The sequence below is a fragment of the Aulonocara stuartgranti genome, assembly GCF_965226115.1.
Source record: "Aulonocara stuartgranti genome assembly, chromosome: 2".
Lineage (NCBI taxonomy): Eukaryota > Metazoa > Chordata > Actinopteri > Cichliformes > Cichlidae > Aulonocara > Aulonocara stuartgranti.
Window position 1 is genome coordinate 32,832,543 of NC_138940.1, and position 17,596 is coordinate 32,850,138.

The window sequence follows — 17,596 nt, forward strand, 5'->3', positions numbered from 1 at the left end:
TAAATACATAAATAAGTATGCTTGATCACTTGCTTTAACATGAGCTTACTTTAAAATTAAATTGTCTTCAGCTCTCTCCAAGGCTTTCTAAGGGGGGATAAAAAGTGATGTTTTATTTATAGTGCCCTCGATGGTTAAGGCAAAACATCCCAAAACGCAAATGAATAGAGGGCATCAGTAAAGACTTTGCTGTAAAGAGTAAGGTGGTGAATTCTCCAGTAATGCTGCAGGCCACCATATCAGTCATGCTGTTTTCCTCTTCAAAACTCATTAACTCTCATAACTCTTTGAACTATGACCTTGAGGTGTAAACATACTGGCATGGCAATATGATCCATGTGCTGAAATAAAAAAGAAAAGACACAGCAAAGATAGACCTGATTAATAGATGTAAACACGTTCTAATTGGTTTTAATTTAAGTTGAGTACTTTGCTCTTGACTGAAACTCTCTTAAACTATAGATTAATTGTGATGACTTTTGGTTCAGACATTCATGGTAGAAAGACGGTGAAGTTATGATCACTTATTGTAAAACATTGCCAGTGACTTCAGCAATACAGTGGTCTTCACATTTGTGGCACAACATTAGAACAACTTGTGCAATGACATTTGTGTCAGGTATTCATGTTTCCCTCTGGATCGATGATCTCGTTGCTGATCATTTGACTTTATTTCCTCCAGCAGTAGAAAAACAAACCCTTTGTCTCACAGAACAAAGATCATGGTTCAAACCCAGTCTGGGGCCTTTCTGTCTGGAGTTGCATGTTCTGTCTAGGTACTCTAGGTTAACTGGTGATCCTAAAACTTGCTGTTGTCTGTCTCTCTGCATTACTTCTGCAGTAGATTGGCAGCCTCTCCAAGGTGTACAAGGAGTCCGGCCCTCCCACTGCTCTGGATTGGATAAGTGGAAGAAGAGGGATGGACTTTTACTTATTACTACATACCAGTGAAACTAATGACATCATGCTAATTAACCAATAATATCACAGAAAGCCCCAAAGTATAGTGGAAATTGGTATGTTAGAGTTGTTGCCTTAGTATGTTTCTGGGCATACTAACATACTATGACTTCCGTTATTACCTTCATACCTTTATACTGGTTCAACCAGGCAACTTGATATTTAACAGCATGTTGTTTAGCTGTTGTGAGACTCTGCGGATGTTTATCTTCTGTGACTCCATATCTTTCTCTAAATTCCCTCATAAGACAAAAATAATCACATTTGATTCCTTATTATATATTTTTAAAAGAGTTTCCAACAAATCCGGAGGTTAGTTAGATTATTATTCCTACAATACCTGAATGCATCACGAGTGCAGGTGGCTCAGGGCGTGGCTTCATCACCGCGATCGGGGGACTTGTCTGCGCATGCGTTAGCCATAAAAGTGCGTTTTAGAATGATTACTGGTAGCCAGCGGAGAAACAGATTATACGGCTCCACACAACTGTTGTTTTAATCCCCTGAGCGAGGAGATTTAGCAAGAAAAAAACACTGGCTTCAAACCCAGCAGCCATATTGTATGGAAAAGCGACGGAAAGACTCCTGTTTTCAGAAAAAAGTCGTTTTCTCAGGACATCTGTCAAGACTTTTGGGGAGTTTAATTTTCTGCCTCACTGGCGGTGGGTCTGTGTTGCACAGCTAGCTTGGCAGCTGGCTGAGAACTTGAGAGATTGGGACTAGTTTTTTTTTTTAAACCCTTTTTGCACAATATTGTGTTTATTTCTTTATTTTAATACTGTGAAGCTAACCGCCTAAAAATGAAGGACCGATTGGAGCAGCTTAAAGCGGTAGGTAGTGTTTAGGAAACGTTGAGTTTTCTGAAAGTGTCTCCTTTTACTCATCAATATTGACTCTGTACACTCCGAAAAAGAAAAACGACCATTTTAAGATGTTTGAGGTTAGGATTTGTAAAATGAAAATTTTACACTCTTTGATTTAAACCTTTACCATAAATATATAGCATATATAAAAAAACAAAACAAACAACAATAGTGAGATATATGATGATGTAACTCATGTGATGGCTGTAGTGACATTACAGCTTGGATAATGATTGGGAATGGAAGTGCTGGATGAAAGACGTGTTTTGTGCATTCACTTCTGAGTATAAGGTTTGAAGTAGAGGTTAATTCTTATTAACTGAACTGCAGCTCAACAGGTCATATTTACCCAAGTAATTCCAGTGAAATTGAGCTTAATTTATATATCCCGGTGTATCGTGGCTAAAAATAACTTAGGTGAGTCACTCTGTTTTCATTGGTATTGATTAACTGTTGCTCGATAAAAGGGAGGACTTTATTATAGCTCTTGAAGAATGAAGGATCTGGTCCCAGCACCTTGATAATTTGTTTAACTATTTATTTAGAAATTAAGATAATCAGACATTTGACCTATACTCAATTACATGACAGCAACTGAGTGCATTTAGCCGTGTTGGCAGGTGGTGGTGAAGAATGGAGAAGAGGGGTGACTTTTTTTTTTAAGGGACTTTGAGTGTGGTGTAGTTGTTGGTGTCAGATGAGATGGTCTGAGTATTTCAGAAATGATCTACTGGGACTTTTTCCCCCCAACACCACCTCTAGGGTTTGCAGACAATGGTCTGAAAAAGAGAATGTATCCAGTAAGCGGCTGTTCTCTGGGCGAAAATCCCTTGTTGGTGTCAGAGGTCAGAGGAGAATGGCCAGACTGATTTTAGCTGATGGAAAGGCAGCAGTAACTCAAATGACCACTTATTACAGATGGGCTAAAGCAGCAGAAGACCACACCGGATGTAAATGGTAATGGTAAATGGACTCCTATATAGCGCTTTATACAACATGCAACTTTTCTTTTTTCCTATGCTTATAAGTGCTTTCTAACTGCACACATACTCAACACTCATACTCCAATGGATGCCCTGGAGAGCAACTTGTGGTTAGTATCTTGCTCAATGATATTCGGCATGCAGACTGGGGGAGCCAAGGATCAAACCACCAACCTTCCGATCAGCAGATGACCTGCTCTGCCTCCTGAGCTACAGCCACCCTGGATGTCAATCGTGTCAGCTAAGAATAGAAAACTGAGGTTATAGTTCACACAGGCTCACCAAAATTGGACAATAGAGGACTGGAAAACGTTTCATTATCTGAACAGTCTTGATTTCTGCTGCAACATTCAGGTAGTTGGGTCAGAAATTGCCATTAACAACATGAAAGCATGGATCTTCCTGCATGTCTCAACAGTTAAGGTTGCTGGTAGTGGTTTAGTGGTGTGGGGGGTGTTGTCTTTACACACTTTGAGTTCCTTAATATCAACGGAGCGTTGTTTACCTGAGTATTGTGTTGACCGTGTCAACTAGATCTTACTTCAGTAGAGTACCTTTGGGATGCGGTGAAACGAGAGATTCACATCATGGACATGCTGCCAACAAATGTGCAGCAACATTGTGATACAATCCTGTCAGGATGGACTGAAAAGAAGGTTTCTGGCATGCCATGAAAAATCAAGGCAGTTCTGAAGGAATGGGGTTCTAGCAAAGTGGCCAGTGGGTCTATATCAATAATGGTGCAGTACAGCGCGAATCTCCCACATTTTCATATCACTGGCCTCTTCTTTTCTGAATTGGGTTATGCTGCTGCTGTTGTACAGTAACTCATGATGGCGTGTGTTGAGGGATGTTGTGTTGCTATAGCTACCTAAAACTGCTGGTCAAATATTTGCTGTGTTTTAAAATTGTTTGAGCAGTGGTATTCCTCACTTGCCCCCACTCCCAGATATCTTTATCACAACACAGTTGGCTTTACATTAAAGGAAGTACAGATGTAAGCAGAACTAGGTCAGACATGTGTTTATAAGCAGGCCGTGTGACATTTTTAATTTTTCTCCAGTAATACTTGCGTCTTTTCCGACTACCTCGACCTGCCTTTACTCCTGTGTTTCTTTATCTTCCCACCTTATCCCCCTGTCTTCATTTCCCTCCTTGAGTTTCCTTTCTAATGTTTAACTTGCCGACAGTAATCTAGGCTGTGTGTGTGTATGTGCGCGTTCATGTCAATGTTTGCTTACGCCACTGGCATCATTATCACATCACCTGACGTACTGAAGACCTTGGCACTTTTATAAACCGTATGAAGTGTAGAATCGTAATTTGCTGAAGTTATTGTACTGTTACATGTGGCAGCTTATTGGCCAAGCTCCACTTTACGCTTGTTTTATTTGACTATTTTTAGAGAAATACTGAGAGGAGAAGTTGGTAACCTCACTTGTGAGCTAGACTAACATGACTGTTACTTTCTGTTGTTCTGCCTTTCTGTTCCCTCATAGTATTTTCAAATGCACTTTCATTTAAGCTCATCTGGTTTTCAGTTCTGTGTCTTCAGTGACGAGCTGGGGTTCTGGTGCTGCTCTGCTTCCTAGCCTGACCGGCACAAATCGTAAATGGAGTGCAGTTACGTAGCACTTTATTAGTCTTATCAGTCACTGAAAGCACTTTACACCCAGTGGTAAAAATGTAACAGCGTAAACATGCCGTCTTCATTGCCATATGGAGTTTTTAAATCCCTTGTCAGATGCTTTGCATCAACACAACTGCTGATGGACTAAATAGGCTTCTGTCACCACGCTGCTGTAAATCTGACCCCAGGTTCCTGTGCTACTGCTTTTAAAGGTAGCAGCTCATTTTTAAACCATCCCACAGAAAATGCTGTTGCTCAGACAGCAGTAACTAACATTTCTTGTTATTATGGATTTTATCTGATTATTTTCTGCATTATTTATCGACAAATTGTCCAAAAACTGAACTTCATATTAGCCTGAAGAAACAACAAATCCTTACAAATGACTTTCCAAAGTGGTTTTCTTCTTTTTGCTTGGCTGTTAACTTTTTATTGATCATCAAAACCTCTGCTGTTTTTATATTTGTTTCTTTTTTCTGGTTGGTCGATCTTGTCCTGTAGCTCTACTGGTGCCCACATAGTTTCAACTCCACTATCACTATTCTGTGCTGCGTGTTTGATGTTTTCTAATCGTGATGTCCACTTGACCTAATTTTACCCACTGTGCAGCCATCAAAATCTTAAATGCAATCTTCTGCATGAGATTATAGCTGTCATGCTTTTTGTTTTTGTTATTCTATTTTTTATTTCTAAGCGAGCAAATCTAATTCACCAACAGTCGGGCTGGATTTTGGCTCGCAGCACCATTTAAAGCTCGTGTTAGATATTGTTACATAAACCTTGTTCACCTGTCTAAACATGCCTCCCAAATATTTGACATCTCGCAAACCAATCATGAAGAGTTGACCATCTCCCAAACTTTAAGCTGAAATGGTTCGTAGTAGTTTGATCCAAGAATTTCTTTGTGTCTTCTGAAGTGAAGTAAAGTGTTAAGATGAGCAAGTGAGTTTATTGAGTAATGCTGTTAAAGTTTTCTTGATGACTTGGATAAGGTCACTGCCTCTGACTGTTCCTGTCATTATCACGATGTTTTTACAAGCTGTGTGTGTGTGTGTGCGTGTCTTTGTGGTCTTTGGTTGTTTGGTTTGGTGCACACATCACTCCCTTTCCTCTTGTTTTTGCTGAATGAGAGACACTGGAAGGAAGTGAGTGCTTGGTCTTATCTCACAAGAGCAGAAATGCAGTGTGAGAGTGTGCGTGAGCCTGAGTGGTGCGTTTGATGAATAACTCTCTGAGAGATTCAAAAGCAAGCACTATGTCCTGGAAACTCTCGGTTCAACTACTGCTGTAGGTACGCCAGCCTGAAGCAAATGGTCTCGGCTACATTTGCAATTCAAATTTTTGATGAAGGCTGGAAGGTTAAAGGCCAAGTCTAAAAGTCAGCATTCGTGCAGTTGCAGTAAATGTTACTGCCTAGAAGGGTTAATGATTACTTTCAATACTGATGAATCTGCTGATTATTCTCTCAGTTAATCATTTTTGTCTGTAAAATGTCAGGAAATGTTGAAACTGTCCAGAAACTGAGGACCGCAAAAGAAAATGCTTACTGTTTGAATATGACAGTGAAAAGAAGCACAACAGGTGCACAGGACAGGTGCAGTGTGAATGAACCGTAATATTTATTGAGCTTACTATTGTAAATACTGTGTGTGAGTCAGCTAATATGAGATCAGAGGCATTAAACCGATGACGTCTTAACATTTTCCAAGCCTCGACTTTGACCTGGGTGCACACCTGAAGAGCCAAAGGTTTCACAAATTTATTAAAATACAAATTCCGAAATGATAATATATAAGACTGTTATTTGTGAAATGGGCCTCTCCATAACATACAACACCCAAACCTCAGATAATATACAGCAAATACATCTTTAATTTCCAACATACATTATTATACTAACCTAAATCAGTGCTTTGAAGCTTATTCCAAATTTGTGGACCTCTGCAGGTCACACAGAGTCACCTGTTACAAAGCACAAACTCTGGACAAATGCCTGGAACAGCTCATCGGGTGTCTGATCAGAATATATTTAACTTAAAAGCAGAAGTAATTAGAAGGGAGGAAGCAAATAGGGCTGCTTTTTCTTTTCTCGCTTTATCAAACGCAGTCACGGCGTGGCCGTGATGTCCGTTCACTCTGCCTCAGTTTTGTTAAAGTCAGCTTAGAGTGAAAATTGGGTTGACGTCTTGGAGCCTGCCTCTGGTCCTAGATGTTAAATATTCACTGCCAGTGCTTGGTGCGTGCGTAGCAAACCATCAGTGCTGACTTGTGTTTACTGCCCGTCACTTGTGACACGTATAGTCAGCAGCGTGAAGCATTCTGATGAAATGCTGGATGTAAACTGATTAGGGTCAGGCTGAGCTGCTAACCAGGAAGCAATTTCATTAGTATAGCTTTGCATGAAGACTCACGGTCTAAACTGTGTTCGGTGGCTTTTCCAACCCAAACAGAAAAACTTCAGAAAAAAGAAATTAAACAGAAAATCTCTCTAAAATAAATGTGTAAAGTTGTAACTTAAATTAAGCTAATTGTTTTGTTTTGACTCTACTTTGTTTAAAGAAAGCACAGCTGCTTATTTTATTTTTATAAATTCAATATATCGTCTAGCAGTGTGATTTGAATACACTTCCTTTAATGCTGTTTGAGGTTTCGTATTTACCCTACAGATAGAGATATCCTTCTTCTCACCAGACTCCAGCCAGTTTGTTTAGCTTGACGTTGAGATGGGAAATACTTCCCCTAGCAGCACCTCTAAAGCTCACAACTAACCACATTATAATCCATGCGAGGACCAAAGTGTTGAAGTTTCAGGGTGTGGTTTTTATAGGTGAATACCAGACTTAACTTCTGGCTGGGAACAGGAACTTCCTGGAGCCTCCACTGCTGACCTAATTTTTTTTTTTTTTTTTTTTTAAGTTTGCACCGGTGTTAAAGGTTTAATTTAAATGCTGTTATTGTAAGGTTTTAGAGATACAAAAAATAACAAGTGCAGAGTTTAATGGACTCGGACGTAGCTTTGAATTATTTAAACAGAGGTTTGGAGCCCCCAGGGGGATGCTGGATCAGTAGTTAAGACAGTGGATGGAAGATTGGTTTTGAACCATGGCTGGTTTGTTATGTCATTATTTATTTATGTATTCTTTTTATCTATCTAATTGCAAATATCATGGCAAACATACTTTATTGCTTAAGTAATATGTAATACATGAGAAAAGTCTTAGATGGGTTAGAGCTACAGGATGATCCAACTGTTATAAAATAGCTCACTTGCATGGATGACCTCCACATGCCTGTTTGCACTCCAGACAACTACTGGGCATCCTCTGGATGTGATCCTCCCAGATCTGGATTGGGAAATCTGCAAGCTAGTCTGTGGTGCTGTTTGACAGTGTTGGAGGCACCGATATCGAGGTTATTTTTCTGCAAGACCCAGCAGTTCATTTTTGTCCTCTGTCGTTGACATGAGTCTGAGACCTCTATGTCAAGCACAATTTATGGAGTCTAGGGGAAATCCGGGCTTTCCATTGATGTTACATGTGTGGCGGCTGGGTTAACAGAGCACATGGACTTTCTTTTCAAAATGACAGAAACTGCAGCTTCCACATTTTATGGCTTTGAGGGAGGTTAAATTATACTTTTTTGCTAATATTAAGATTCTGGTGTTTGAGCTTAAATTGTTTGTTCAAGTTGAGAGTCTTAACTTTGATTTGGTGGGATTTCAGAAATGTACAGTATTTTTACCCCTTGTAAAACAAAACTTTTAGTGTACCTTGTAGTGGACTGCAGGACTTACTACCTCACATTTTCAACCAATGTCACTACTTCAGGACACATGCTTCACATGCACACACAAGCTAAGAGATTTATTTTGTCTTTTATCCTGTTGATTTATGTAACTAATAATAATGTGCTGAAAATGCACTAAACTACCTCTCCATACTGAAATTAGGTCAAAATTGTTTTTTTGCATGAAACATGAAAGCAGGACAATGCTGCCCACAATCACCAAACAGGAAGTCCTCTGATTAAAGTTGTATAAACTCAGTTTCAGCCCTTTTGTCTTCTTGCAGGTTGTTGTAAGGCATTTTGAATAGTTAACATTTTACTGATGTCCTAAACAAATGGCTGGTTTTGGATTTAAAAATTAATTTTAGGGGGTTTTGCATGGACCTTTAATGCAGTGCAGTGTTAACAGCGCTGGTTTTCTTTCTGGCGATGCCCCAAAATATGGATTAAATCATTAATACCATAATTGTGCAGCAACTAGTCGGCTCTTAACCTAAAGACAACAGGTTGACAAGGAAAAATTTTGGATGGGCTTGTTCTACATGAAGAATGAAAAGCTATTGAGAAACATAGGGCCTGCGGGCCTACCACCTCACGCTCTTAGTCCTGCTCTTTCTGTTTATTCTTATAGGTGTGTGATCAAGATGATGATGATGTGGAGATTGCTGTGGACAACGCAGGCTTCATGGATGAGTTCTTTTCTGAGGTAAGTGCTGCTATGGGTGTATGTATGCACTGAGTGTGATTGTTTTGCTTCACTTGCATTCACGAGGACCTGCGTGTTCTAAGATGGTGTGATTTGCATGTGTTTGCCATTTGCGGTGTGTCCTTGTGTTACAGATCGAGGTAATCAGAAACAACATTGAGAAAATCGATGAGAATGTGACAGAAGTGAAAAAGCTTTACTCTGTCATCTTGTCTGCTCCCACATCAGATCAGAGTAAGAAATCACCACCAGCTCTGACATTTACTTCATTTTTTTGCGTTACAAAATAACACAACATTGATCAGGAAAGAAATCTGCACTATGCTGTATCCTGCACAGAAACACAGGAGGACTTGGAGGCGATCACCAATGACATAAAGAAGTTGGCCAACGGTGCGAGGAACAAACTCAAGAGTGAGTCCCGCTCCCATTTCTACATACAGCCTGTCATTATGAATAACTTGTATGTCTATTGGATTAGTAAACAAGTGAATAGTGGTGTTATATTTAATCAGTTCAAGGTTGTTTAAGTGAAGTAACTCTGCCTTCTTCCCAGCCATTGAGAGGAATCTGGAGTCAGAAGAGCAGGAGAGGGTGTCGGCTGACACGCGGATACGTAAATCACAGGTAAATCATCTCCTTCAGACGATTCAAGTAACCTTCTGAGAAAGCGCTTTTCTTGCAAACTTCCCCCTCATGCTGGGCTTTGTATGTGAGGTTGATTTTTTTCTGATGGTCTTATTTGTTGTATTTTAGGTAAAAGTAGGTTAAGAGAGAATTAAGAGAAGAGGGTGCTTGTTAATACTTCTGCTTTAAGACTTTAATAAATGTTTAGCATTTCTAAAATATTCCATTTCAATCAATCAACAAGAGTTGCTTCAAGGTGCTTCATATAGTATAAAGACCCTACAACAGTACAGAGAAAACACAGAAAACTCCAACAATAAAATGAAACCCTATGAGCAAGTGCTTTGGCGATTGTGGGAAGGAAAAACTTCCTTTTAACAGGAAGAAACCTCCAGCAGAACGAGGTTTGGGGCGGGGCAGCCATCTGCCGCAACTGATCAGGCATGAAGGGAGGAAGACGGGACAAATACACGTCTTTGTCTTCAGGTTTCTGCTTTCATCATTTAAAAGTGTTCCTTATAAGCTCTTCCATTGTTATTCTGTTACCTCCCAGCATGCAGTGCTGTCTAGGAAGTTTGTGGAGGTGATGACAAAGTATAATGAAGCTCAGGTGGATTTCCGGGAGAGGAGTAAAGGACGTATTCAGAGACAGCTCGAGATCAGTGAGTCACAACGACGCCAACAAAGACATTTGACGGTTCCATTGTCGCCTTTGTCATTAATCCCGCTCCTTTTCCTTTTTCCCTTTCCTCTCCAGCTGGAAAAGCAACTACGGATGAAGAACTAGAGGAGATGTTGGAGGGTGGTAATGCTTCTGTGTTCACTGCAGGGGTAAGAGTGTGCGTTTGTGCACGTATATGCATTTTCCTTAACGTACCTTAACGTTAACTCCACCATGATGTGGTTGAACTGTGAAAGCCGAGTTGTCAGTTTCTCAGTAAAACTTAAACTGCTTGTGTCAGCTAATTATTGGCGCTTAGGAGTCGACCTGACTCGCACTCAGTCTGCTCATGACACACTGAGATAAGGAGCATTGTGTTGTGTTGCTTTGGCTACACGCAGCAGCTGGAAAAACTTGAAAATGTAGCCAAGATTCTCTGAGCTCACGTTGATAAAAAATACACAAGTAGGGAGGAATTTCTTGCACAAGGACGCACAGCTTGACTTGATATTTTCAGATACGGTGTCTCACATTCCTGTAACAAACAGGCTAGACTTTGACCTCACTTAACTGTTAAGGAATCCAACTGCTGGGCAGGACGGGACTGTTGTGTAGTGGTGTCCTTGAATAGATTTTAGATTTTTAGGCTGTATCACAACAACTGTTTTCTAGCTTGGTGCCGTTTTAAGTGAATACACATTGATTTGAATCAATGCCAAATATTCATTTAGCCACCTGTGTTTAAACTGATGCGGTTCGGTAATGTTAAGCCTCTCCTTTGCGCAGATTATAGACTCGGGGATCTCCAAACAAGCCCTGAATGAGATTGAAGCCAGACACAAAGACATCGTCCGTCTGGAGAGTAGTATTAAGGAGCTGCACGATATGTTTGTAGACATCGCCATGCTGGTCGAGAGCCAGGTACGGTCCTCTGCATCCACCTGCCTGTCATTTGATTCTAGTTATTTGCTTGTTCATTCATTGAATTCATCCTTAAATCCTCTCCATGGCTTTGTGTTCAGCCCTCATTGTATCCAACTCTTTGCACATCATTACTCTGTTTACTCTTTTCCAGCTGTATGTCTTTCCTTTACTCTTTGCGCTCTTCTGCCACTGTCACCTCCATCCCATCGCTCAGCGTTAACGGTACCAATACAAATAATAATAGAATAAATCATCAAGGTCAACAAACGTCTAACTAGCTGGTACAGGGACATTACTGTTAGCCTCTTAACTAAATATAACCACATATTTCTTGTTGCTTGCAAAATGCTGTCTGAGGAAAAGGCTTTGTAAGGTAAGGGTTGTTGTTATGCACATGTTTCATGTTGTGCTGTGAGATTGTTTTGGATTTTTTTTTTTCCTGCCAGTTTTAATTCCAGTTTTACGTTTGAAAGTTTGAATTACAGAAGAGAACTAGAAGGGTGCTTGCAGAGCTAATTCTCCACCAAGGCTGATGTCCTGGATCTCTCTTTATAGATCTCTATATGAGGCTATAAAAAGTGATTCAAGTTAAAATTAAATGTCAGAATTCAAAACAAACCCCTGAGATCCTCAGTGCAGGTGTTGGCAATCTAACTGTTCAGTGAACATGTAATACCCCTCTAACCGGATTTATTCCTCTGTATTTAACCCAATCTGCTTCTCATTTCTGCTTAAGTGTCAGTACCTTACAGAATGTTGCATGTTTTTCAGGGTGACATGGTAGAAAACATAGAGCAGAATATATCCAAGTCAGTGGACCACATAGTAGCAGCAAAGGAGCAGACCAAAAAAGCTGTAAGGTATCAGACCAAAGCACGCAAGGTAATGTCTTTCTTTTTTCTTTCTTTCCAGTCATAGCACCAAGCCGCTTTTGTCTTTTTTTTCCTGCTTATCTTCTGTACACTGTTGCACTCCTCACTGTTTGCCACACTTAAACCACATAGTGTGCCTACATATCCTCCCTTCACCATGTCTCTCTCACCCTCCTCACCCAGTACTCGCACACGTTGCCATTCGCAACAACTGTTGCATTGCTGGTGCTTGTCTTTTTCTCTCTCTTTCTGTTTAATTTCACTGCTACGTTTCTTTACCTCTGATGCCGTTTACATCAGGGTGGAATGATTGACAGGATCGAGAGCAACATGGACCAGTCGGTGGGCTTTGTGGAGCGCGCTGTTGCAGACACTAAAAAAGCTGCAAAGTTTCAGCAAGAGGCTCGCCGTGTGAGTGATAATCATCGAAAACAATGGTCAGGTTTCCCAAAAGCACTGGAATTATTTATTTAATAACTTTGCATTTACAAATCTAGTTAGTTCTGAACAAGCAGGACAAAGATTAAAAATTACAATTAAACAGAATAACTTTGACACCATGGGACAAAAAAAAACTGCGTTCTCCAGCCTGACTGATTGTGAATTAGAATATGTTCGGCATATGGAAATGTAGTCTGCTTTCTTCTCTCTCATGTTGAGTAGAACTGCACCGTCATGCAGGTGTAATGCAGGTTGTACAGGGTAGTAAACCCTGTAAAAAGTCCTTCAGGCTAAACAAAAAAAATATTGTCAAGAAAGAATTATCTTAACTTTTGAAGTCTAAGTCATCATCAGTGAAAAGTGCTAACTCTGTTCACAAAATAATCGACTTTTGGCTTTTGAAAATTGTTCTCTTAAAAGCTAAGGTAAGTCTCAGAGGTACTTTGACCTCTGAGACTTGATTTCAAACATAGAAGCTTGACCTTCAACATTTACATGTTAGTGACTCATTAAATGCAGTTATTGGGTTTTTTTCTGAATTTCGTGCCAGAGGTAATCACAGTCCACAATAAGCTGTTCAAGCAATAATGAAACCAAAACAAAGTAAAGATGTCTCCCAGTCTCTACTGGTTAACCTTCCTTTTCATGTTTAGACTTTCAGTTTACCCTGTTCAGCCTGGCAGGTGCCCTTAAAAGATCTGTAACATTAACTCCCCTAATTTAGATTTATACACACTGATAGCATTAACTAGTGTGGAGATGATACAGCTCTGTTAACTACCATTGGATTGCATACCATCAGTGTGTGGGATGGTTAAAAACAAACAACCTGTCACAAGCTCTTGTGCGGTGTCATTTCCTGTCCTCAGAAGGATCCAGATCCTAGAGAGGCCTGCACACAGTCCTCAACCCGACAATCGTCAAGCAGGAGTCCTGAAGGCAACTCCTGCTCATGGTTGTTTTTTATTTTCAGGTTGGGAATAGTTGGAATTCCTCTTCCACTAGAGGATGCTTTTGGGAAACCTGTTTGAAGACCATTCCCACCTCCCCCTGTGGTGACTTGTGCTCTCCGATCCCCTCTACCTGCTCCGTTACCAACCTGTGGCCTGTGGAACCCTGTGCTTTAAACACCACTGTGACCTGCCCAGCAACACGTAGCAGAATAAAAAGCATCCTCCCTCCCTCCCACCAACACACACACACACACACACACACACACACAGAGCTTCTTTTTTTTCTGTCCTTTCTCTTTAGCTTCATCCTCACTGTGTTGATGTGCAGTTTACACATGAAGGCTGTAACCACAACCGCTGCTGTGTTGTAGGGTTGGAGATGTTGTGTGCTTGCTTCTGGCTGTTACAGATTATGTGTGTGTGTGTGTGTGTGTGTGTGTGTGTGCAAAGGCAAACTGTTGTATTTTCAGGACAACAACAATCAACCCTGACCCTGTTTCAGTCTTGTGCAATACTAATGTGCAGAGTTTTTGTGGTAAATAAGCCTCAAGAGTAATCGATGTTATCTGATACATCTGCTGTTGTCAAGTAAAGACCTGCTGTCCTGCTGTTTTTACACTGACATTGGATCTGATAATTTATGTCCTAATTGTCCCCAACAGAAACTGGTGATAATAATTGTGATTGTGGTGATCTTGGTGATCATAGTGGCTCTGGCAATCGGATTGTCAGTGGGATTAAAGAAATGATGATGAATTATTTGAGTAAGAGAAGCGCTAAGGGTGAGTAATTGAGCAAATACCTGCTGTATAATGGGTGTGTGTCTGTTAGGCATGCTTTGGGAAGGAGTTTGCACTTCCTTTGAGGCTCAGTGTGTGTTTTCTTACTATCCAGAGGGCTTACTCGAGGTGTGTGTGCTTGTTTGAAGTACTTTGGGTGTGTTGTTGTTCTCCTGTTCTGGGCCTCTTGCCTCTGGTTACTGTAGTGGCGAATTAGTTCCTGCTGGTGTTAAGTTTGTGGGTGCTTTTCAGTTGTAGGTATCCCATCATCAACGCTGTTTCTGTGTATGTTTCTCCCTCTCTGTAGAAGATCATCATTATTGCTGTGGTCTGTGCCGTGGTTCTTCTCATTATCCTCATCATCATCCTCACCCAGACACTATAGGGCTGATCGCTGCCATCATCTCATCATCTGTGTATTCAACATCCTCACCATTATTCATCAGCCTGCCTGCAGAAGGAAAAACTGATCCTGATCACTCCATATGGGTATAAGAATATTTAACCTGCAGATCTTTTCAATCGAATAAAACACACTGAAGGTCTCCCTCACTTTTGGACAATTGAGGATGCTCTCCTGCGAATGAGGAAACAAGACCAAAGCTGACATATGAGGTACATTGTCTATTGTACCTCTGTGAAGGCGAAAAGGGAATTGGGAAATAAAACATCACTTCAGTGTCACTAAACATTTCACTGTTCAACATTTGCTGCCAAAGAATCAGCTGGGAAGCGTTTGTCATCTGAAAGCTTTCAGAAGCACATAAACCCCCTGATTTATTTGAGCCTTGATATGATTTTATGATTGAAAATCTCCCCAGTGAACTTTCACTGCTGTGGGATTTCTTTTTGTTGTTGTTCTTGTTAGGGTTTGGGGAGTTCCAGCACTTTAACATTTCCAAATGCGTAGCTCAGATATGTGTAATTATCACTGGTTGTTAAAAAAACAAATATGAAGGATTGCACTTATGGGAACACATTTCATGAACTTACAGGCGCGTGTGATGAACGCTCATTACTTGCTTACTTGTAGCAGCTGAAATTTGATCCTTTTCACAACCCAAACCAAAGCTTTTACATGTATAGACACAGTTACTCCTCCTGTTAAAGTGCTGTAGAAATATTTCAATGCCAAAGGGGTTTTAGAGAGTCTGGTAGTAACACTAGTGGTTTGTTTCCCGTAAGTGCCAGAATAGTCTTTTTGTATTTATTCTACTGTTCTAAGACATGTTGCTTATGACGTCACATACAAATGGGCACTCTGTAAAGTATCCGTGGCTAGTCTTGTCTTACTACTAGGAAATGCCTTAACAGGCATGTTTTAGGTTTTACTACTGAGTTGCCAGTTTTAGACACAGTCCTGCAGTACATCTGATGTTTGCGAAGGTGATAATGTTCAGTTTTTGTTTACACAGCCTTAGGATGTAATGGTTTGACATTTTTAACAGAGGCTGTATGTGTGCTGCTCTTTACTTCATAGGTGTGTCTAACATTTAGACTGCCCTCATTAGTGAATGTGGGGGGTGGGGACAATATTACAAACACCTCTTACTGTAACCAGTTCATCCGCACCACAAAGTACGTCCTCCAAAAAGCCCATCGAGTCTTAATGAACAATTTCAACTAAAATGAACATTATACCTCCTTTTTTTATTTAAAGAAGTCATTTTAATGTACATAGAAAACTTGTATTTTCAAAAAAAGACGACAGGATTTTTGCAGGGCTGTGTATTAGATCACATTAGCTTTAGCAACATGTACCTCCCTGTTGGATTCAGTAATGGTTGTCCATCATCATTTCATTCATTTCATTTCAGACAATCTTTGGAACTGACAGTTTACCAAACCAAAGTGCACAGGTTGTCATCCAGTGGCTTTAACAGGGTAATTAAAGCACATGATTCCAGCCGTACATAAAATCAGTACCAACCAGTCATGAGGAGAAGCCCTGACATAAGGGAGTAGGCCGATTTCAGTAAAACAATGTTGTAATTTAAGCATGAATTAAATTTTAAACTGTGGTTTTGTATGAAGCATTTGAAAATGAGAATCCCGCAGCATCATCATCATTTAGGGGCACAATCCATTTTATTTGAGCCGTTGGTGCAGACTGGAACATAAGAGAAAATTGAAGCTTTTTTTTTTACCTGTGTAAATGTCAATGATTTTATCAGAAATTAAAGATTTTATGTGTTAAATTACCCAGTGTTTATTTGTCGTGTTTGACTTGCAGAAATGGAATTATGTAACTGAATTTTACATTCTGATGACTGCTTGTTGCAAAGTGGTGTGTGTGTTTTATTGGAGTGTAGTAGCTGCTGTCAGCATGTTAACCACAGTGTTGCAAAGTACAGCTTTTAAAGACTGGTGCACACGTGTCAAAAAAGGGGGTAAGTCGTTTCACCTTTCCTGTCTCTTTACACACACAGTTACACACAAACCTCTATAACCCTTTGTTCTGCTTTTGCTCAATTGTTTCCTCAAACCAGTGTCGATCAATGTTGATAATTGCGTCGGCTCGCAAAGTAAAGCCTGATTCCTCTCTTTATCGTCTGACTGTGTGTTTCTGATTGCGTCTCCAGAAAAAGATGATGATTACATTGTGCTGTGCCATCATTGGGATCGTTGGGTTCTCCTATCTCTACAGCTTCTTCTCATAAAAACCGTTTTACACAGGTAAAAGACAAAAAAAACACCTGCATCAGCCTTTCAGTGCTATTGTTTATGCGGACTCTCTGAATGCTTAAAGACTGCATTTCTTTTGTCTCTGTGTGGTGTTTGTAGGCACGAAGGATTTCTCCAAAAATTAGGAATATTCCCCTGATGCTCCTTCATACCCCCCCCCCCCTATTTATATACAATAAAGTATTTAAAAACAAAAAATCACATCCGTCCCATTCACTTTCTCTTTTATTATTAATTGAAATGTAAACAATTTTCTTGCTATATGAAGTGTTTGAAATGTATTGTGTGTCGATGTCTCAGCCTGACTGTTCACAGCCAGGTGACTTGACTCGTGATTTGTAATCATATACTCTACCGCCTCCTGGTGGTGCATCAAGGGAAAACCCCATATTTAGAGAAATTATCTTTTTCAGGATAAAATAAAACTTTGGAAGAACACATTTTAATCATTTTCTTTTCTTTATTTTTTTTAATATACATATTTAATTATTTTACTGTCTCGGCTCCAAAATGATCTGTTCCAAAGTGTCCAGTTTAGTGGTATTTTCTGGCCTGTTTGTCATAATTATGATTAAAAATGTGCGTGACTTTGTGTGTGAGATCTGTCTGATGGTGTTTTCCGTAACAGCGGCTGTCAGTCGCTCACTGGCTGTGTTGTCTCTGTAAAGCCTGTTATGTAATAAAATTTCTGTGCGTTACATCAAGTGCTGTGTGCGGCTCGCTTCT

General features: G+C 40.1%; 1 protein-coding gene across 4 annotated transcripts; it reads left to right on the forward strand.

The window, feature by feature from the left end:
• The first annotated feature begins 1,373 nt into the window (after positions 1-1,373).
• On the forward strand, positions 1,374-17,574 carry stx3b (syntaxin 3b). Of its 4 annotated transcripts, none has more exons than XM_082553566.1 (11): positions 1,374-1,790; positions 8,854-8,928; positions 9,063-9,162; positions 9,268-9,342; positions 9,485-9,555; positions 10,109-10,217; positions 10,313-10,386; positions 11,003-11,137; positions 12,313-12,423; positions 16,768-16,861; positions 16,970-17,574. In XM_082553566.1, the coding sequence occupies exons 1-10, from the start codon at positions 1,761-1,763 to the stop codon at positions 16,843-16,845; spliced, it is 858 nt and encodes a 285-aa protein (XP_082409692.1). In that variant the 5' UTR covers positions 1,374-1,760; the 3' UTR covers positions 16,846-16,861; positions 16,970-17,574. The 4 variants fall into 4 exon arrangements, with proteins under 4 accessions (XP_082409692.1, XP_082409690.1, XP_082409689.1 ...); XM_082553564.1 differs by lacking the exons at positions 12,313-12,423; positions 16,768-16,861; positions 16,970-17,574 and adding exons at positions 11,912-12,022; positions 14,069-14,188; positions 14,493-16,575 and having other exon boundaries at positions 1,378-1,790; XM_082553563.1 differs by lacking the exons at positions 12,313-12,423; positions 16,768-16,861; positions 16,970-17,574 and adding exons at positions 11,912-12,022; positions 14,069-16,575 and having other exon boundaries at positions 1,378-1,790.
• The last annotated feature ends 22 nt before the right edge of the window (positions 17,575-17,596 follow it).